The 22,006-nt window shown below is 32.6% G+C and overlaps 4 protein-coding genes across 4 annotated transcripts; 1 reads left to right on the top strand and 3 right to left on the bottom strand.

Annotated features, from left to right (window-relative positions):
• Nucleotides 1–5,860: 5,860 nt before the first annotated feature.
• LOC129318072 (small nuclear ribonucleoprotein SmD3b-like) lies at nucleotides 5,861–8,904 on the bottom strand. Its single transcript, XM_054962598.1, has 5 exons — nucleotides 8,644–8,904; nucleotides 7,167–7,219; nucleotides 6,983–7,049; nucleotides 6,843–6,899; nucleotides 5,861–6,386 (listed from the first exon to the last, which is right to left on the bottom strand). The coding sequence occupies exons 1-5, from the start codon at nucleotides 8,800–8,802 to the stop codon at nucleotides 6,324–6,326; spliced, it is 399 nt and encodes a 132-aa protein (XP_054818573.1). The 5' UTR covers nucleotides 8,803–8,904; the 3' UTR covers nucleotides 5,861–6,323.
• A 1,587-nt stretch (nucleotides 8,905–10,491) lies between these two features.
• On the top strand, nucleotides 10,492–12,889 carry LOC129318071 (molybdopterin synthase catalytic subunit-like). Its single transcript, XM_054962597.1, has 2 exons — nucleotides 10,492–10,746; nucleotides 11,969–12,889. The coding sequence occupies exon 2, from the start codon at nucleotides 12,156–12,158 to the stop codon at nucleotides 12,717–12,719; it is 564 nt and encodes a 187-aa protein (XP_054818572.1). The 5' UTR covers nucleotides 10,492–10,746; nucleotides 11,969–12,155; the 3' UTR covers nucleotides 12,720–12,889.
• A 4,127-nt stretch (nucleotides 12,890–17,016) lies between these two features.
• On the bottom strand, nucleotides 17,017–18,268 carry LOC129318070 (uncharacterized). The gene is made up of 2 exons (XM_054962596.1): nucleotides 18,243–18,268; nucleotides 17,017–18,023 (listed from the first exon to the last, which is right to left on the bottom strand). Exon 2 carries the CDS (start codon nucleotides 18,019–18,021, stop codon nucleotides 17,227–17,229), a length of 795 nt encoding a protein of 264 aa, XP_054818571.1. The 5' UTR covers nucleotides 18,022–18,023; nucleotides 18,243–18,268; the 3' UTR covers nucleotides 17,017–17,226.
• Nucleotides 18,269–18,719: 451 nt separating this feature from the next.
• On the bottom strand, nucleotides 18,720–21,408 carry LOC129317291 (protein LAS1-like). The gene is made up of 4 exons (XM_054961647.1): nucleotides 21,361–21,408; nucleotides 21,222–21,277; nucleotides 20,723–20,896; nucleotides 18,720–18,995 (listed from the first exon to the last, which is right to left on the bottom strand). Exons 1-4 carry the CDS (start codon nucleotides 21,401–21,403, stop codon nucleotides 18,720–18,722), a joined length of 549 nt encoding a protein of 182 aa, XP_054817622.1. The 5' UTR covers nucleotides 21,404–21,408.
• Between the last annotated feature and the right edge of the window lie 598 nt (nucleotides 21,409–22,006).

Genomic DNA, 22,006 nt, shown 5'->3' with positions numbered 1-22,006 from the left:
ATTAAATAAAACTCAGTTTTGGATAATATTTTTTCCCCAGTGATCAAGTTGGACTTTGAATTCTCGTACTCATAGTATACCAACATTCTTTTTCTCATATTATTATTATTATTACCGCAACGCATGCTTCTTCTTTTATGTAGCTATCTATCTAAGTCGGATTTATATTAAAGCCCCAAAAAAAAAAAAACATTTAAAATTTGCCTTATGTCAAGGACTAGAGAGAGTATATAATATTAATCACTTTTCTTATGTTTTTGTTTTTTTTTGTTTTTAAAAAGTAGAGAGAAAAACTGTTGAAACATTTATATATGGATTCACATTAATTAATAAACCCAAACAGATTGGTCATTATGATCTTGTATGAAATGTAATAAGTGAACCACACAAGTGAGCCCAAACGGACAGAGGCCCAACTTACAATCCTATAACTGTCAGTTATTCCCTATCTTTTAACTGACTGAATCAAAGATAATAGAATATAATTTATTTATTATAACGATTACTGATCTGGTCCATATAAATTGATCAGTCGATAACTACGCGATAGTTTTCACTTACTCCATTATCTCTGAACTATCTGCAAACTATAGGGGTTCAATGGGTTGTGCATTTATCTATACTCAAGGTAATCAAAGTATCTTAAGTAATCACGGATTCTTCAGATACATACACATTATTTTACTCAATCTTATTTGATATATGAATTGAGATATAAAGTTAACATGTGACATCAAAGCCAAGTTATGAATATTAATTTATATATATATATATATCTCAATTATGTTTATGTGTATAAAATATATAAATAGAAATTCATGCGTTGGATATTATGCTTCAGTTTCTTACTCTTCTCTTATTATTGGATTTGAGAATTTTTTAAATCCTGTTACGTATGTGAAGAAACCGTGTAGCATAATCCTTCGATTAGTTTATGTATGTGAATCTATTTATCTATGAATTTCTATCGTTCTCTCCTCCTTCCCTACATCTTCTCCGTGGTCGCTGACGAAGATGGCATCTTTGTGTTCACTGGGAAGTTGCGGAAACAGTGCGCACTTCATCGCCATGAATAACTAACGAAAATTGTGTCTCTGTGTTCGCTGTGCTTTCGGCGAAGGCTATCTGGTTCGCGGCGGCAGTCTCCCAATCTAACAGGGTCGCGCACCAGGGTCTGTTTCACATCGCTGGAGAAGGTCTCGACGTCGTGGTCTGTTGTTGTGTGGTCACCAGCGTTGTGGTCTGACGTCCCTCCTGCTTCTGGTTCGTGCTTCTGCAGTCCACGCTGGAGAAGTAGGAACCGGGTCAGAGAAGCTTATCCTAAGGATCCATCTTCTCTGAGACAGCCCAATTTTTTTATTTTGTTTGGGCCTGGCACATTAAAAAAAATGGGGGGGGGGGGGGCCAGCATGTGAAACGAGTTGTTTCACTTAAGTGAGATGAAATTAGGCCTTAGCCTCAGCCCAGTACAATATATAATAAAAAAACCTATTTTTGTAAATTGCGTTTTGGCCCAGATTATAATTACCTCATTGGCCCATAATTTTTGGTATCTACGAAGTGACCCCAATAAATTTCAAAACGTTATAGGTTGGTCCTTTAACTTTCAGAATTGCATTTTGTACCCAAATCTTTTCCAAAATCACCTTTTAACCCCTAGACTCCTTTCAAAATTCTAGTTAAGTTTCAAATTTGTTCTCTAATTCCCAAAAGGACCCTAAGGACTTTTTGAAATTATTTTATTTTGTCCTAAGGTCATAAAGCTTGCAATTTTAAAAATTATTGGTGACGCTAAAAATCTTATAGCATTGGTAATGGACATACTCCATTGGTGTGCATTATTAATGTGACTTTTTGACGGTTGGCTTTAAGAATAGGCAAATAGCATTTTGTTTTATGTATTAGATATTTATTATACCACATAGGTATAGAAATATTTAATGCATTTTTTTTTTGTATGAACTTTTATGTGAGCCAAATCTGTGTGGTATAAGAGCCTTTTTTGTTGCATAATCATAATTGCATAACTAAAATTCGCTTGTTGGAAATTATATACTATAATTATGTCATGCAGGCATAATTATTATATCCCATATTGTATTTTGCAATTTCAATTTTTGTATTTTGAGCAACTATCTTTTGTTAAGGCCCTTTATGGAATTTTGTTTGGTGCACACTAATAGTTACATAATTAAAATTCGCTTGTTAGGAATTCTGTATTATGATTATATTTTGCATGCATAATTATGATTTTTCATTCTATTTTGTGATTTCAATTTCTGTTTTGAGCAACTATTTTTTTGTAAAGGCTTTTTATAGGACTCATTATAATTATTTGTAAGAATCCTTAAGTATGTACCTTACCACTTTGAGAATTAGTTGGCTCTAAGAGAACCCAAACCAGAGGATCTCTCTTGATAGTCCAATGCTTTTGATGAGACTTATCATAAATAGTTGTATAAATCTAATCAAATCCATTTGATGGTGGCTAAATTCACCATTAAGGAAAGGAATTAGGGCCACATTTATGGTGAGACATATTATGTGATGTTTGATAACACTCAATTATAATAGAACATTTGGTGCTAAATGGTTTATAAAAATTACTACAACCTAAGTAGGAATTCTTGACATCTTCATACTTTACGTACGAAAGGGGAGAGATTGAAGAATCATACAATATTAATAGTAGCCCATATTAACTTTCAATTTGAGAAGTGAAGTGTTTGAAGTTTGGAACGACTTTGAAAGCTAAGGCTCATTTAAGTAGAGTTGCTAGACTATTGTCCTTTTATGAGCTTATGCAATTCTAAACTTAAAATGAGCTCTTGATATTTCGAGCATGTACAATCCATTATATTGTAAGCTCTATTTATAATGTTCTACCATTAATAATCTAGCTTCATTAGAGGGATGGATAAATTATAGATATTTAAAATTTTCATTTTCATCCACATGCCAAAAGTCATTTACACTTAGTGATTGTGTGCTCACCTATAGTGGGTCAAATTATGCTAGTGTATTATTTAAAATTATATTTCAAGATATTATGTTGACAATAAATTTTACCCCATAAGTATGTCATTGTTAATGTAATTTGTATTTAAAATTTTAAAATTATCTCTAAATACCATATTGGTAAAGGACACTGTTGGTAAAACAAAGACTACCAATGTTGGTAGTTGGGCATTTATTTTGACAAGTTTGCAAATAAGAGTTTTAATGTTTTAATGTTTCTTATACCCTATAGGTATGGTGACATTAAATACATTTTGTTAGAACCCTCTTAATAAACCTTTAATTCATATTTGAACTGAATGCCTAATAAATATAGTGTTCAAAATAATATAAGATAAATTATTTGTATTAGGCTAGAAGTCATAAGTGAGATCTTTAGTTGAAGAAGTTTAATCTAAAAATATATTAAGGGATTCATTGTTTACTGTTGCATGGGATTAAGAGGTGCTAATTTTGCTATTTACTATCAAGTTAATCAAATTTTGACTCTTATTTTCAAATAAGTAGTAAGAGTTATGGGCTTAGATAATTGATCTACTCTTTAAGAGCACCATTTTTACCTAAGCATGTTTGTTCATCAACTTCATTTGATGATGATGAAGTTGTCAAAGAATCCACTTGTTAAAATAAACCTTTCTTGTTATACATGGTGAGGACAGTATCACATTACTCAAGAATGTCATAATAATTTACCATTAAATTATCTCAAACGAATAGAGACTTGAGGGAATGAATTGAAATGCCTTAGTAAGATGGTTTTGTAGAATTTAGTTGGGAACATTTAATGTGCAACTATCTAAAACCATCTCTAAGAATAGGCAAGTCTTTAGGTAGTGATATATGAAGTTTTGATGAGGCTATTAGCTCCCTTTAATTTTACTTAGAATACTTCAAATTTGTATATATTTGTTAAATGTTTGGGAAAAACAATCTTTTGCTTCTTATGCTCCATGCTAGTAGCCAGTCACTAGCTAGTGATCAAGTAAATGAGACGCATACTTGTGTTCATGCCACTTTGATATAAAGTTTTTTGTTTGACATAGTTATTCAAGGATTAATACCCCTTTTAATATGTCTAACTACAACCTTGATTTCTCTCAAACAACCTATTATAATCGAGTTCAAAAATATAATGTACGCTCCTAGTTTGATACATGTTTAAGGAGTGTAGGGTTGCTTAAGTTTTCACATCCTCAAAATTAATATTGAAGAGGACCATTTTGCATATAAAGAATTTTGTACAATTCTGCTATGAATGACTCTGAAGATGCTAAAATATGCATTAGTCTTTGATCTAAATTTTGTTTTGAATACCCCTTGGTAAATATTTGTGAAATCATTGCAAGAAATTATTGAAAAATTCTTGTACACTGAAGAGTATGTGACACCTAATGTTGGTTGTTAAAAATTTAATCCTTTTTTAAGCTTGTGATCATGAGGATTTAAAATGTACATTCTATTATTCCATAATATAAAAAGGAGCTGTCTTGAAAGGAAAAAAAAAGCATGTATTATAGACACTTGTAGTTACCTCAATTTAGAATGTGATATATCGATTGTTGTAAAGCATTTCATTACGTTATATTGAGGAAACTATTATTGGACATGTATTTGTTGTTTCCTCCAACTATGAATGCAATATTTTGTCTACCTTGAACTTCTATCAAAGATTTTGTTGGAGAATATTACAGACACTCAGACTTATTTGACTCACTTCTATGGTAAATGTATGTTTAAACATTTGTATGGCCAAAAGCTTACTCATGTGGGTTTTATTGTTTTTTTTTTTTTTAGCTAGCTTTGGTTCAGTGGGAGTTTGAGTTGCCTCCTTTTAAGTACATTTGATGGTTTAAAGCCATTTTGCTATTATGCTCAATTCTTGTTTCAGAAATAATAAGATATTTTATATCATTTGTTTCCCCATAGAATTCAATGATTCATGTATATGCATCTTGTATCACTTGTTTCCTTCTAGAATTTAGTGATCTTGTATTGTTTCTCTTTTGAGTTTCAATTTAGGTTCAGAGATGTTGCGGTGCTTTGCATCATTTGTCTCTTTATAGGATTCAATGATTTGTGTTAGAATACCTTACGTCACTTGCTTTCCCATACAATTAAGTGACTTTGTGTCATCTCTTTATCAAGTTGTGATCAGAAGACCCATTCTATGTTCATTTCAATTAAATGCATCTATATCATTTGCATCTCCATAGAATTTAATGACTCTGTTGTGATACGTTATACATGTCATTTGTTTTCCTATAGGAATCAGTGATCTTATATTATTATCTTACTGAACTCTGTTTGTAATAAAAATTTCATATTTTATTCAATTTAAATTATGAGACATTATACCACTTATTTTCCTATAGAATTCAGTTATTTTGTGAAGTTTCATTTTCTGAATTTTATTTGTGGCTTGTTTATACAACTTGCTTAATTAATGTAATCCAAATGGAAGATTGTTGAAATACTTATTTATGAATTTGCATTAATTAATAAGCCCAAACAAATTGATCTTTATGATCTTGTGTAGACTATGATAGATGGACCATACAAGTGAGCCCAATAGACAAAAGCCCAATCTACAACACTGTAGCTGTCAATTATTCTCTATCTTTTAACTGAGTCAAAAATAATAGAATATAATTTATTTATTTATTTATTTATTATAGCAATTATTAATCCGGTCCATATAAGCCAATTAATCAATAATTACAAACACACGATAATTTTCACTTACTCCATCATCTCTAAACTCTCTGCAAGCTATGGGGGTTCTGTGGCATCTATCTATACTCGAGGTAATCAAGGTATTTCAAGCGATTATAAATTCTTCAGGTATACATACATTATTTTAATCAATCTTATTTGATTTATGAATTGAGATATAAAGTTAACAAAAAGTGTTCATAATTCCCTTTCAAATCACCCAAACGCCATTCCTCCAACATTTTATGTCACTGTAAATCAATTCACACACACACTGCATGACGTACCAACTCTTCAATATAACTTGTAGCTCAAATGTAATTTAAACTAGCATATTCTATTAGCATCGAAAAATCAGACATCAATAACAAATAGCATTCGAGGATGACTAATAAAAAAGGCATGAACTCACGTGATGTTGGAACAGCACACAGGATATTAGCTTTCTTTTTTTTCTCAATTACCACCTCCTTTGACTTGGTTACCAACGTTCAACATGCAGAGGGAAAATGGAAGTTTCTGGTTTGGCTATCCACATTCAGCATGCAGAGGGAAGATGGAAAGCGGATAGGAAAAGGTAACTGTAAGGCTAATCATCTCCGTACAGGCGGTACTACGCCCCTACCAGGAGCTGCTCCGCGGCCTGCAGCTTGAGCCTGCACAAACAACATCAATATAATCAATCATCAACATATATACTCCTCTGGTCCTATTGTTAGTCACATTCTAAAAATTTTTCTTAGTCCTTTATGTAAGTCCCTCTCCCTTGTTTTTTGTAATCTTTGATGCCCAATTCTGAAAATACCCTCTTGCAAATTATAAAAAGAAGTGTAATATTTCAATTTCAAATAAAACTCTTCTCGCAAATTCTAAAAAGAAATGTAAGACAATTTATTACTTTAACTAACTTGTCTTAATTTTGATGAGTTAGTTAAAAGTGACTTATATAAAAGATGGGGGATAGTATATATCATCATGGAATAAATTAAGAATGATGCGACTCATTCTTTACACCTAGTGCAATGCACAGAAAAACATGTCGAGTTTAGAATTAAAACACATCTATCATGGATACGGCCAAAAGGAAAGCCTAAGAATGCAAGTGTAAAAACCTTTGCTCGCATTGCAACTGCTCTGCCCCTACCAACTCCAAGTGATGCACCCTTGCCCTGCGCGAGATTCAAGAAGAAAAAATCACACTCTAACATATATACAACATGAGTCTTTTATCCCTAAAAGATAACAAAGTTACCTTAATTCTAGCATCCAAACGCTTAAACATTGGAGCATTCTTCAGCATGTCTGGTATGACCATAAACCTGTCAAAATGCCCAAGTCACAGCAATTCAGAGCACTTGCAATTGCCATACAGAAACGTAAAATCTTCTTTAGAATATAAATTTTATCCAATCAAGCACAGAAGGTATAGTCCATACCTGACTTTGCTTCCTCGAATGAATACATGTTCAAGTTGGGATGTTTTTCCATCCTGAGGAGTGGCAATCATCATCAAATAAAATGAAGTTCAGTGTACATTTAAATTAAACAAACTTAATAATTAATATTAACAAACATGATTAAAAGTTGAAACTGGTGACAAGGAACCACTTTACAAATTTTCAAATTCAATTGCACTTTCGTAGGCCCCTCCTATTTTTGGTATGAGTACATGCTCAATGGTATAAACAAAACCGGAAAGGCTGTGAGGATACAAAACTGAGGTTGACACTAGACATGTTCCAAATTAGTGTTTGTCAGCACAGGAGATCTTTGGTTTGTTTGTCTTTACTCTTTAGAAGACGTCAGCCTCCTAGCGTTCATTGGGCTTTATTGTTTTATTTAGAGGGGCAGGGGAAGAAATAGCATACGGCCTAACAATGTCCTCTGACCTTCATTTTAAATACTAATTTTGAAATTGAAATTAGGAACTGGCACATTTCTTAGCTAAAAATTGTCCAAGATAAACCGTCTGAACTCTAAACCAAAAATGGCAGGTATTGGTTATTGGACACCATGGACTCTATCACAGAAAATTCACCATGCAGTATGCATGTAATGATATATTTCCAAATTCCAATATATGAAAAAAAAAATTATGCTGAGAAATATTTAAAATCATGTTTACTCCTGTACTAACTAATAATTAACTATTAACACAAACACTCATAGCATATTTATTTGGTTCATTGCCTCCATTCAATTTAAACCTGACTAAATGAAACTAACCTGTCCTGCTCATTAGCTTTCCAACTTCCGCATATGCTCATATTTAACTTAGTGCAACTAAAGACAGTAAAATTCATAGCCAAAATTTCATACAACTTGGATTTTGCTTCTAGCCATGTCCCAGATAAGGGAAGTGGAAATGCCAACAGATTACCATGTCCACGTTCAACCTTTTAACAGCTTAAATCTTCGTTCTTTTCAGTTGAACCATGTTTGATATAATCTACTCTGGATTAAATCTAGCCTCAAGATAATAACATTAACTTGTCTGATAAAAAAACAGCAGGGGATTGGATCGAAATCACATAATTTGAATTATCTTGTACAGCGAAGATATCTCTTCAAAATGCATTGAGTAAACTTTCACATTTGCTGCCACAGAGAATGGTAGCTCACAGCCATACAGAAGGAACCAAATGACTAGTGATCCCTCAATTACCTCCTATCTTTCCTTCCTAATCCCCTTTCTGAGGTAACGTATATGTGTTTTTCTTCATAGATGGCGTCTCATATGGTTCAGAAAAACTCGAAATCAAATTTACTACTAAGGTCAAAATTAACTGATCAGAAATCCAAGCTCTACGCAATTAAAACAAAACCCAAAACCCAAACATACATGAATGACATTGCGGTGACAAGTAACTACATGCAGAAGTAGAATTACACACTAGTGCGAACGAGAAGTACCTTGGCAGTGTAGGTAATGTTCTCGAGTTGGCAATTCCAGTTGTCTTCACACTCGATCATACTTCCTCTGTAGAGTTCTCCGCTCTTGAGCTCCACGGTGACTACATGACCAGTCGCTTCGTGAAGTAGCTTCACTGGTATTCCCAAGCTCCTGCTCATGGCTTCCCTCTTCACAACTCTGCGCAAAACCCTAATCAACTAAAGAAACTCGCCTTCAGCTTCGCTGCAGCACAGCTTCTCTTCGCTCCAATGGATTATTATTAAATTATTAAGTAAACTCTAAAATAAATAAATGTATACTAATTACATTCCATAGCTTTTTTAAAAAAATTAAATATTAATTTAAGTTAATTTAAATAGCTATAAGTTTTATATATAACTCATGATTTAAAATTTGATTTGTATTTGTAACTGTCAACTCATTTGCTTTAAAATTTTTGTTTGGACTTATAAGCTGTTAGTGTTAATTTAATTTTTGGAATTTTATTATTATTCTCTCTTTTAAAAATCACAGAGCCTCTAAAATTTTAAAGTTTTCTTTTTTAATTTTATTTTTATATTCAGTTTTTCTCAATATTAATTAATTAATTAATAATAAAAGGTCAAAAATAAATAGTAGGATGACATGACGGAACTGGGAGGCTTTCAATTAGATTAATTTGTCTGGCTAAAAAAAATTAAATTAATTTGATTGATTAGACTAATAATTAGGAAAAGGGATTTATAATAAGTTAGTCTTAGTATAAAATTAATGGAAAAATTCCAGAAAAAAAAATACATTGAAAATATAATATTAATATCAGATATAATGTTATAATTTTAAAAATTTTAAAAATAATATAAAGTGATGTTAAAATAGTGTTTTTAAAAGTTTATAATATGAGAATTAGAATAAAAAAGAATAAGATAATTTGAACTACAAACTATTTCTTTTTTTTTCTGGCTTTAGATAACCACAAAAAACTTTAAATTTAATTAAACATTCGTAAATTGGCTTGCGTGATAAAGAATTTATGAATCAATTTCAATTTCAATCATCAATTCTTACACTCTAATGTGAGGAGTTGACATACTACACTATCAATGAAAGAGAAATTGCAACAAAAAATATGTTTATTTGAAATCAGTAATATCGAATCAAATATTAACAAGTACGTAGTTAAATTAATAAAAAATTATAGTATCTTAATTAATAATTTTAAGTTTAAGTATTGTATATATAATTGTACTATATACCTTGGTGAAAATTGAGAAAATTGTAAAATAAAAAAAATTATCAAATTTTATAGTGGAGTTAAAATTTAAAAATAAGGAGAGTTAATATAAAAAACAAATATATTATAAAATTTTTATAAATTGTGAAGAAAACTGAAAATATGTAAGACCTAGATAATATAAAAAAATAAAAAAATTAAGAAGGCTACAACTCCGACTAATTTCCCTCCATCCGCTACTACATCAAATCAAATACCATAAAATTAAGTATAAAAAAATACGTGAACATCATCTCTTTTTTTTTGGTTAAATTATATTTATTTTATTTTTACTCCTTATCAAAAGTCAACACTAACTTTTTGTGAATGACGTAAAAAAAAAACTTATAATCAATCTTCTTTAAAAAAAATTATTCACGAATAAAAGTCATTAATAAATTTTATTTAAAAAAATAAATTATATTTTATATTTTAATAATAATTTATTTTATATTAATTTTATTCATAATTAATTCTTTTAAGAGAGGCTGATTCTCTCCAAAAAAAAAAAAACTTCATGGTTCAATAAAATTCATATTATCAAAAATAGATAAATAAATAATAAATAAATGAAATGAACCTCAGCTTCGGCTTCCCCACTTATCTTCGGCATTAGCAGTCCGAATCCGTCTTTCCTAATCGGTCAAAGCCATTCTCACACACTTTCATTCATATTCCTCCATTTCAAGCAAAGCTGAAACAAAAATCTCCATAAGCTCCTTGCTTCATCATCGTTTTCTGTTCAGCGTCTGACAATTTCAATCTGGATTGTTCAAAATCCCCATTTTCTTTTCTGGGTCTGCCTTGTTTGGCTCGCTTGTCTTCATGATGGTGCTTGTTTTCATTCGAGGTTAGTTCTCAGCTTTTCTTTCTTACGTTTTTCTGTACCATGATTTTATGTGGACAATTACGGAGATAGTAGACTGCAACTGAGTAATATCGTAAATGAAGTTCATCTGCTGAAAACTGAAATCAGAAAATATACACTCTTTGGGGTGGTGTCATAGTGCAGACCTACTTTCCTTCTTTTGGCCCTATGTAGTATGTTCCTTTATTTTTAGCTTAGAGAATTAAATCAATTGCGCAAAGTTGATTATTTGGATGCAAGAAAAATACCCATTTTAGTTGTGAATTAATTAATTTTGAGCTTTTCAGGCTTTGATACGATCAGTGCCCTATAATTGCTGTGTTTGACACACTGGACCTTCTTGATAAGATGGGAGTTTTTTAGATACTCATTTTTAATTGTATATCTCTCGTGTTGCAAGTAAAACCTGCAAGCTTGTGTTATTTTGATTGAACCCTTATTGCCATTTATTTTATTGGGATGTCTGTTGAGAGTCTAGCTCACAAACGCTCTGTTCCAATCAAATATTTTGATTGTATATCTCTTGTGTTGCAAGTAAAACCTGCAAGCTTGTGTTATTTTGATTGAACCCCTTATTGCCAGTTATCTTATTGGGATGTCTGTTGACAGTTTAGCTCACAAACGCTCTGTTCCAATCAATATTGTTTGCTAAATTGTTCCACGAATATTATTGATATTTGAATTGAAATGTTGCATTTCGGTGAGTTATACAATTTGAGGTTAGTTGGGTTCTCTACTGGTACTGAAAAGATCACACTAGTTAGTAACAAAGTTTTCTGATAGAGCTATTTGTATTGGTGATTTCATCAACCTGCTGTGTAATTCTTGATGATGCAGTACATAAAAACACATGGACAAAGTTTGTTTTCTTTTCAAATGTATCAAATGATACTAAACAGAACTCAGTTGACGTTAATCTGGAACTAGAGAGAAAGAAAGAGGGTGAGATGGAGAGGAATGTAAGTGAGAATTTTAAGAGGCTTATCTTGAGTCAAAGTAACGCTATAAATGAATTGCCTTCATGATTGTGACAAATTCGGGCACTGCTATTTTGACATGGTATTACCAACTTTTAGAACATGTAACCCTGCGCGTTAATCCTGAAAACTGCTTTTTGCAATATCGAAGTGCCTAAGCTAAGCATCTTTAAGATATATCCTGACAAGTCATGTGATATTAACATCATAACTTGTCAATTCATTAGTTTCATCAAGCCTTTTGCAACTGTGAGAGGCTCTAATCAATTGGAGGGAGGGACCGCCAGACCCAGACCTGACTTCTCAGATCTTTGAAGGAAGAAAAGCTCAACAAACGGTATAGATTTGTTCTCCAGGAGGATATCAGGGGAGCCGGTTAACTCAGGATAAGTTCAGCAAGTTTCTAGAGAAAAAATGGCTGCTGAAGATAAAAACCTTGTGGAAATATTGGAAGACCTTAATCCCATAGATGTTGCTAAATATATGAACTATGTCAGTGCCCCACAAGCTGGAGCTATAGCTACTTTTTCAGGAACAACACGCGATACGTTTGAAGGCAAAACAGTGTTGGAGTTGAGGTATGAAGCGTATGTACCAATGGCAGTACGATGTTTGAAGTCTCTTTGTTCCTCTGCTAGAGCATCCTGGAATCTGCATTCCATTGCTGTTGCTCATCGTCTAGGCACAGTTCCTGTGGGTGAAACAAGTGTGTTTGTTGCAGTTTCTGCCGTCCACAGAGCTGATGCAATGGAAGCTTGTAGGTTTCTCATAGATGAGCTAAAGGCAACAGTTCCTATTTGGAAGAAGGAGGTTTACACTAATGGTGAGGTTTGGAAGGAGAACTGTGAGTTCATGGATAGAAGGTCTGAGCTTGGTAAAAATGACGAAGATTTTCATGGGAAAGTGAAAGAAATGAAGGAGCATAACAGGAAGCCTTGTTGCAGGCCTAAGGTTCTGGTGAAGGATGAAGGTAACTGAAGATTAATGACAGTATCTGAGGATCAAAGATATGCTTGAGAAACATGTTCTGTTTATTTTTATTTTTTTAATATTCAAATAATACGAGAGGGATGATTGTACTTCTGTACTTTGTTCCTTCTGTTTGCATTGCTATGTTAGCATCAACTTTCTCTGTTTTTTAAATACAATACGAAGCAAAAAGCCTAGAGAAAGAAACAAGGTCAACCCTGATCCGTGGGTTCATTGATAAGATCATACTCCATAATAGCTAAACATTTATGGGAAGTTCTACAAGAAGTTAAGAACACCTATTTGATGGTTAGAAAATGCGTATTATGTGCAAGCCGATTAGTACAACTGTACAAGTATCAACTTCCTTGAATACAAGGCCATAGAAGTCACACGTGATCATTTTTCTTATATCTTTTGCAACCCCATAGGTGAGGTTTCATCTCTAATGAACCTTCTGAATATTTTCAATCGCTTCCATTGAATTTAAGACATCCCAGTCTTGAATACTTAGGCAGTCTAATGAATTGAATGGGATGGATTTTTTTTTTTAAAAAAATAAAGTCATAGTAATTAATAATTTTGCAGATGTATACACTTCCATTCATGTAACCATGCCACTCTTGACAAAATAGTATTTTCTCATTCTTAAATTATAAGACATTTTTAGATAAAATTTTACATATTAATAAACGTTATTAAATACATTTAACAATCTTATATTTTTAAAATAAAAATATAACTTTTAAAAATACCCATCATTTAATATATTGAAAAGAGAAGGGGTGAAAATTAATTATAGAGAGAGAGTGTAATATTTGAAGCATTTAATAAAACATTAATCCACTTAAAGTGTTTTATATTTTGAAACGGAGAAATCTTTTCAAAAATATCTTATAATTTATAACTGAAGGAGTACATGTTACTTTTGTTAAAAAACCTTGGTAAAGGGGCATTTAAAATAAATAAATAAATAAAGTGCATTGATAATTTAAGAATAATATGGTATTATATTTTGTATGGTATATTAAACAGGCAAGAATTCTCTCCTACTCCTTTCCTATCCTCTTCTCTTCTTTTCCTTTTTGTTTAACCAATAGATCATGACTTAAATGGTTTAGATTGATTTTTATAAAATTATTATTAAAATTTTAAATTAGAAAAAAAATATATGAATAATAAAATTCAAACTGTTAAAATTTAGCATAAACAATTAAAAAATATAGCAAAAACAAAACAAAACATAATATTTATAAAAACATCAAATCTAAATCATCCAAATTTTGATTTAGTGGTTAAAAATTAGGAAGAGGAGGGGAAAAGGATGGGAAGGGAAGAGAGGGGATCCTCTCCCATGTTAAACATGATATAATTTAATGGTGAATGGGGGGAAAAAGACTCCACAAATAAAAGTTCCTTATGATTGTGAATAAAAAAAATAATTGAAAATTACATTACGGTGCATTCATTGTGTATGTGAACGGGATTTTGAAACATCCATATTTTTTAATTTCCATTTACACTATAATGCGGGACTGAATTCTCATGTTTTATACAAAATCTGACATCAAACATAATGTTTATAATTTATTAATAGTGCAATTTTTTATAAAATTTATGTTCACACATTCTTTCCCCTTTCGACCTCTCTTACAGCACTACATCCAGTAAATTTTTTGTCGTTGACCAAGGCTAGTATCCTCCATCAGTAATAAATACTTAGCTCCTCGTAAGTATTTAAGTCAAGAGAGAATGATAATTGAGTTTTAATAAAATTAATTAATTTAAATTAAATCTCAATTAATTTCAGAATGCTAGCAAAGTTCCTTGATCCTTTAGTAATAATAAGCCTAATAGAAATTTGCAAACTTGGCACCTAATTTTGCAATTTATCGTAATATATTTACAACTTGTTTTTAAAATTTTAACAGAGAATATAGATGTTCATCTTTAATGTTGAGAAATATTAAATCTAATAGTTTCAAGAATTTGCAAGTTATTCGGCTCCTTATTTTGCAAATTCATTGTGATACATTTACAACTTGTTTTCTTAATTTTAACAAAGAATACAAATGTGCATCTTTATATTGAAAAGTATTAAATCTAATAGCTCTAGAGATGTGCAAATTGATTTTCAATTTTACAATTTATTATGATGAATTTGTAACTTATTTTTTAGATTCTAATAAAAAACACAAACATTAAAATTTGATGTTGAAAAATATTAAATTTGTTATTTACTCTTTGCCTATTGCCTATTTATCAATAAAATAAATAGATCTTTCATTTTCAAATTGTCTATTCTTTATTCTTCAATCTTATTAAAATTTAAAAAAATAAGTTATAAATACATCATAATAAAGTTCTAAATTAAGAGTTGAACTTTTAAAATTTTAGAGATGTTAGACTTGTTACAACAAAGTTGCTGATGATTTAGTTCTCTTTAGTGCTACTGCTCCCCAACAAGTTAACACCATCAAATTTGTCATGAATAACTTCTGCCAAGCTTCCGAGCATCGAGTCAACGGAGCAAAAACAAACGTCTTCCTTTGTTGGAATGTTCCTACCAAGGATATAGTTTTATTATGTACTAGCCTAGGTTTCCAACACACTAATAATTTGGGTAAATACTTGGGAGTTCCTTTATTACATGGCAAAGTCACGAAGGACACTTGAAAGTTATTTAGAGGAAAAGATTCAGAGGAAATTGTCTGGATGGAAAGCCAAATCTTTGTCCCTCGCTGGTCCCATTACCCTCACTCAATCTATCCTCTGAGCTATTCCCATGTATGCAATGCAGTCAATCCAAGATCCCCTACTCAACCTACTCTAGAATTGCCACCTTAATAACGAACTTTATTTGGAGTACTACCACAAAGCAAAGGATGATTCACCTTGTCAATTGGGAAATACTTTGTCAACCAAAGGAAAATTGAGGTTGCAAGCTAAAGGATCTTGAAACTCCCAATGATGCTTTTCTTATAAAACTTACATTCTCCATTGCCTCTCAACTGAATCTTTTTTGGATCAAAGTAATCAGAGCAAAGTATAAATAGAAGACCAGGCAACAATCAAGAAAAGAAAAAGATCCCACTCTTATCTGTGGCAAAGTCTAACTAACATTTGGGATGACGGTGATCTAGGCTTGAAATGGGTTCCTTCTGCCGTGAATGACATTAAGTTTTGGAAAGATTATTGAGTTGGAGATCTAGGGCCACTACACCACCTTGCATTTAGACCTTTATCACCTGCTGATTTGGACAAGCCTATCTTAGACCACTTGAGACAAGATGGATCCTGGAACTGGAATTCATTCCAACATCTTCGCCTGCAGGAGATTCTTCAAGAAATTAATACCATGAACCCCATCCATAATGATCCTAATAAACTGCTATTAGAACCTCACCAGCTTTGGAACTTGCACTGTCTCCTCTACATACTAGCTTTTAGCTTCTGATCAATGGGATGAAGAGAATGTTTTATGGAACTTTGATTGGAAATGGAAGGAAACCCAACAATTTCGTACCTTTTTATGGCTAGCTTTGAGGAACAGATTACTCACCAATGGGAAAGGCACAGGAGACATATGACCCAAGATACCTCTTGCGAAGTATGTAATAGACCCATTGAAGATCATGGCCATATTCTTTGCAGATGCCCCTCTGCATTAGATTTTTGGAATCTCATTGTCCATGACCATGAACTCCCTAGGTTTATTGCCATACAAACGCATGACTGGCTGATCCACAACCTTCATCCCTGCAACACCTCCTTGGCATGGCGCAGAACTTTTGGACTTATGTATTGGAAGATTTGGCATGCAAGAAATCAACACTTCTTTAACAACGAAAACTTTAATCCAGTCAACCTAATCAATGAAGTCATTAGCCCTGCTAATCACACTATCAACACCAAGGATTTCATTGTATTTCCCACTGCCACTTAACTGCATGTGTTTTTGGCATTCTAATGTATTTTGATCTCACTTAAATCTGTTATTTGTAAACTAGATTCCTTTTTGTACATTCCTTTGAGTAATTGAATCCTTTTTCACTCCAAAAAAAAAAAAAAAACTCAAATGATCAAAGAACTTTGCTAGCACTCTAAAATTAATTAGAACTTAATTTGAATTAATTGATCTCTTTAGAGCTTAAATGTCATTCTCCCTTCAGTTAAAAGGATAAGCCCTCCTTATTAGGTTTATTTCATACAAAAGTTATAAATCAATCATTTACTTGAAAGATCTGAATTATGATAGTAATTTTTTTCCCTACAAAGGAAGTGGACTCGAGAATGCAGATAGGAGTTACAAATACAAAAAAACCTGTCATTCCTTCAACCAGCTGCGATGTGGTGTCAAGAACGTATTGGTCAAAATTAATCGACTGTTTTTAGTGGAATTTTACATACCTCACCATTGTTTTGCTAATGAATTGTAAATAGTTCAATAGGCATCCTATGCTTGAACAAAATTGGATAATATCTTGCTACAATCTAGACAAGAACACAGCATTAGTTAAATTAAAATCCTCACGGAAGATTTAATGGCTCGAAACTCTTGTTCTGTAACATTCTTCATAATCCCATCTATCAGTAGGCATCCCTTAGCTTCCATTGTTAATTTAGAAACTTGTCCTGTCTCTTTCTTCTTCTTAACAGTTGAATCATCAAGTAGTGTAAGGTCCAAAGTGGCATCTCTCTTGACACCTTGTTTGCTTGGTTTCTGATTCTGAGTCTCCTTCCTATCCAATTCATGAATGTCTTTTCTATCACCAATATGATCAAGCGAAGGAAGATAGCCAGATGACCCTGCAGTGCGGGGCAACATGCCAATCGGGCATGGGTTCCATTCTTTCGCCAAAGTCCATGTCCGAGGCTCGTTGGTGTCGCAATCCGTCAATGATGTTGTTTTACTCTTTGTCACTCGTTGTTTGAACAACTCAAGCTTTCTAGCAGCTCGGCTTATGTATTCCTCCATCTGAAGGAAATTCACTGAAGAAATGGGCAAAGAGCTTTCATCATTGCTTTTGACTGAATTGGACAGAATGACATGAGAGAGCCTTTTAACTTTCTCCATTAGAGAGCTATCATCCATCAATTTTGCAAGGAGAAGGGCTGAATCCATTAGCTGCTTATTGCTTGGAGCTGATATTCGAAGACATTTTCGTACAAGTTCAAGCAAAACATTTTTTGGTACATTTGCTTTAGCAGATAGTACTTCATATAGAATCCCAGCAAGCCATGCAAACAAAGATGCAAGACGATCAATCTGGCAAAATCTTTCCCTACGTGAAGTCCCTAGACATTTCATTTCTGCACAGACGAGAGAAACAAATCAGCGAAGATAAAACTACCTCAACCTTAATCAATAATTAATATTAGGAACAGTTCTATATTAATGCAGAAGATAAACCATATGACTGTGCATGCAACTTTACAATCATTAGGAGCTCTACTATAATTGACCGTACAATCTCACACAACAAGATGCTTAAACATATAATAACAGTTCAGAAGTGAAAAAATCTGTACCCGTAAAAGTGGCTGAAAGTGAAGAATTACGCTACGCCCCATACTGAGCATGACCAAAACAAAACATTGTATCTCAAATCAACTCAGATGAACAAGCAAAGGGATCCACAGCTTGAAGCTTATAATAAATTGTGATAAAAGAACATTATAAATTTGACACTATAATGACATAACTCGCCTTGACATTGACATGCAAAAATGTGGATCAGAGTAATTGCAAGTATAGAAAGACGAAGGCTATCATCATCTTCGTAAACAAATTCATAATCCAATATGAAACAATTTAAGAATTTCAAAAATTGTTTCTAAAAAAAAATGTATCAGATGTCAAAATTTAGGTGCACCCTAAGTATAACTGAGAATGAAAGCAAATCCAAGTACCACACAATAATTAATCAATAGATACTGGATGCCACCAAAAAACAAATTGAAAATTGCTGACATGCAAAGCAAGAAGCAATCTACCTTCTTCATATTTCACTTGTTCCTGGGTCTCATCATAATAAGTACTTCCTTAAAAAGGTTCAGTAGTAACTCTGGCTCCTTATCACAAAATCTGAGTATGACAACCTTCCAATCAGCCAAAATAATATTTATGGTTGGACATGAAACTTGCTCCGTATGCTCTACTAATTCTGAAGAACTCAAGGCTTCCAACAAATACTCCAACAACACACCTACAATCTCTGAGGAGTAGGAAGAATAATAACTGAACAAGAGATTTCGATATCTTAGAAACTTGTTTCTTAGAACCTGAAAATAAAAGGATACCACTGCTTAATTCACTTCAGGTTCAGCACAACTGAGATGAAGTACCATAACAAATTCCAGCCACAATCATTTATTTTGAAGAATAAAATAGGAATATCAATATATCAATATCAACACGTGTAATAAAATCTTTATCAAGTCACATTTTTCAAAAGCCCTGAACAGTGATACACATCCTCAAACTCCTGGCATTGCACAATACAAATGCCTAGTTAGTTATGATAACAAGTTAACTACTTTCTTATTTGGATTCTGAATTAAACAAGAATCAATGTATGAGATATTTAGATAAAGAATTAAAGTAGTGAGGATGGCCATTATCTGAAATTACCAAGTAGCTTCACCTTGTACTTGTGATTCCAATATTTTGGATGACAACTAAAAGTTATCAAAGAAAGTAAATGCATTTATCTTATTGATAATAAAATGCCACTTCCAGATTTTGATATTTGACACTTGCCAGTGATAAGAGTCAAAAGATTATTACAGTCACAACATAATTCATCATGTTTGACGCTGTTACAGTGAAGATCCAGGTCAGAATAGTGGATGAACCCGGGGGACCAGACCAACAGTTTTACGAGACTTTGAATGTTGGACAAGAATCTGAATGTTGTTAGAATTAAAATCTCATTTAAATGCAGACACTTCCGGCATATTTCTAATGCATGTTACAAATGTCAAAAAGATCTTGAACAATTTTAAGTTCAATTTAACAGAGAAACAGAAGCACGTGCATTAAATGGGCCATACTTATCTCTAATTGTTCCAATAGTGCCACATATATCATCCCTAACTGTGCCCCATAAAACAAGCATTAAATTTTGGATTATGCATTTACAGTCTGCATGTCTCTAATGTAGAGATGATGTAAGGTGGAAGAATTCCTGCAAGCCTTTGAATCAAGAGAGCAATAAGCTGACCAGCATTATGATCTTGATTGAACAAATAAACAATCCATACTTTCTATATGACTGAAAAACATCATTTTAAAGACAAATGCAGTATGATGCAAAGTATCATAAGGATATAGTACATCCACTTGTACATTATTGCATGCCAAATGGAATTCATCCATGCATTCACAATGATACATGGATTTGTTCATCCATGTAGCTGACCCCACTTAGTGGGATAAGGCTTGTTATTGTTGTTGTTGTTCAGTTATACATGGTTTTCTTCTTAATCTAAAGGAGACCAAATAAGGAGAAAAAAGACAATGATATTTAACAAGTGCTTAAAGAAGAGGTTGCTGACAGGGGGGAAAAATACATGAATCCAATATTAAAAGAATGGAATAAAATTGGAAAAATAAGAAGGAAGTAGATCATAATTGTTGCTTGTTTCTATTTTTCAATATTTCATTCAAATAACTTCCATCCTCCTTGATTTGCAACAAAAGAAAGAAGTGGGGTCATGATTTTAGGGCAATGGATGGGAGCTGGCAGAAGCAAATGCTGCATATAGATGTATGCCTGGATGACACAGGGAAAGAATTTTCAGCCATCCTAATTTTCGTATTGAAATATAATAGTAGATAAATAAAATGCATACATTCCGTTACATAAGCTTGACATATATAAAATGCATATCACATCATAAAACACCATACTAAAGTCAATATTTAAAAAGATATGATTTAAACACTAATGTTATAACTTATAAGAGATGAAAATAAATAAATAGATAAATAAATAAAGCTCACGCACGTTTTCCCTCGAGTATTGGACTATTAGACTGGGAAATCTGGTCGCTTTCAAGCAGAAAGACAGTTCTCGAAGCTTGGATTTGATTTTCTTTCTAACCTTTGCATTTCCATCACGTTCAAAAGGAATTGCCTTGCTTTGAGGTTCCCAATAATAAGATTTCAACCAATCAAGTGCCTGAAATTGACAACAACAAAACAACTCACCATCAGTTAGAGGCACAAGGTCACTATTTTTCCCTTTAATTTTCCAAAACAAGCAATTGTATAGAACATGTTGCTGGCAATCTGGTAAATATCTAAAAGCTTTAGAATCTTATATTACATTAACAAGTCCTCCTTATTCTTACATCAACTATCGGCCTTGAAAAGGAAAACCCACTCCAATTGCTTCATATCAAATGAGTACCTCAAATCTTCAAACATTATCAATTAACACCACCCCATGGACCACACATACTTGACACTGATATGATAATAAGACACACTGAAATAAGCTATACCTTAACTGAGGCACTGCGAAGAAGTTGAAGTGCTGGAAGTCCTCGATGTGATCCCTCTAAAGTTGAAGGAATACGTAAGGGGAAAGGCATTTTTCAATATATATGTAAACAAATAATAGTGGGAGACAACTTTGTTTACCATGACGAATATCAATCAGCAACCGTGGAATACCAATTACCATTGCCTCAGCAGAACAGCTATTGACTTCTCTTCTTTCTTACGTGTCTTTTCAATAACACCATTGACAAGCCTTCAACAAACAAGGTTGTGCATTAAAGGGTCACATATAACACAAGTGCTTGCGATACTTTTCCTGAAAGTAAACAGCTGCTCATACTAAAGATGAAAAGATAGCAAAAAGGCCCACAGAATCTGAAGATTCCTAAATCTCATGACTGGCAAAGTTTCTTGAAAGGCCCTCAAAATATCTTCTAATAGTCTCCAGTGACCACACAATCATGTCCCATGATCTTGAGCCACATTAACTCATTAATTAATTTTTCAAAACAGTGCAAGTACAAATAGATTTACTAAAAAACCTTTTTTTCTTTTTTTTGCCAGATACTAAAAATCTTGTAAATCACTTGATCTTGTACATTGTACTGGTGCTATGGATGTATTTCGAAGGGTTATAAGAAAAACTTCATATTTGAAAAAATTGAAAGAAAACCTTACTAATGATTGCCATGCAATACAAATGAGCAAGCATTTTCTCTGAAAGAGAAGTATCTCTACACCGCTCCTCTTCCACTCTACAAAAACCAAGGTTCATCAAGATGTATCA

The sequence above is a fragment of the Prosopis cineraria genome, unplaced genomic scaffold (genome assembly GCF_029017545.1).
Source record: "Prosopis cineraria cultivar Desert tree isolate PC_DT_omini unplaced genomic scaffold, ASM2901754v1 PC8, whole genome shotgun sequence".
Classification (NCBI taxonomy): Eukaryota; Viridiplantae; Streptophyta; class Magnoliopsida; order Fabales; family Fabaceae; genus Prosopis; species Prosopis cineraria.
The sequence above is the reverse complement of the archived record's forward strand: the minus strand, read 5'-3'. Positions and strand labels throughout refer to the sequence as shown.

Bases quoted from the DNA above. Each gene is read 5' to 3' on its own strand.
- LOC129318072 (XM_054962598.1), bottom strand. From the start codon at position 8,802: ATGAGCAGGAGCTTGGGAATACCAGTGAAGCTACTTCACGAAGCGACT. The intron at 7,220-8,643 runs GTACTTCTCGTT...GCCACTCCTCAG, and splicing joins ACATTACCTACACTGCCAAG to GATGGAAAAACATCCCAACT. The intron at 6,387-6,842 runs GTTTTTACACTT...TTGTTTGTGCAG, and splicing joins CAGTTGCAATGCGAGCAAAG to GCTCAAGCTGCAGGCCGCGG.
- LOC129318071 (XM_054962597.1), top strand. From the start codon at position 12,156: ATGGCTGCTGAAGATAAAAACCTTGTGGAAATATTGGAAGACCTTAAT.
- LOC129318070 (XM_054962596.1), bottom strand. From the start codon at position 18,021: ATGAAATGTCTAGGGACTTCACGTAGGGAAAGATTTTGCCAGATTGAT.
- LOC129317291 (XM_054961647.1), bottom strand. From the start codon at position 21,403: ATGGTAATTGGTATTCCACGGTTGCTGATTGATATTCGTCATG. The intron at 21,278-21,360 runs GTAAACAAAGTT...CTTCAACTTTAG, and splicing joins GCTGATTGATATTCGTCATG to AGGGATCACATCGAGGACTT. The intron at 18,996-20,722 runs GTGCGTGAGCTT...TTTTATTTTCAG, and splicing joins TCCAATACTCGAGGGAAAAC to GTTCTAAGAAACAAGTTTCT.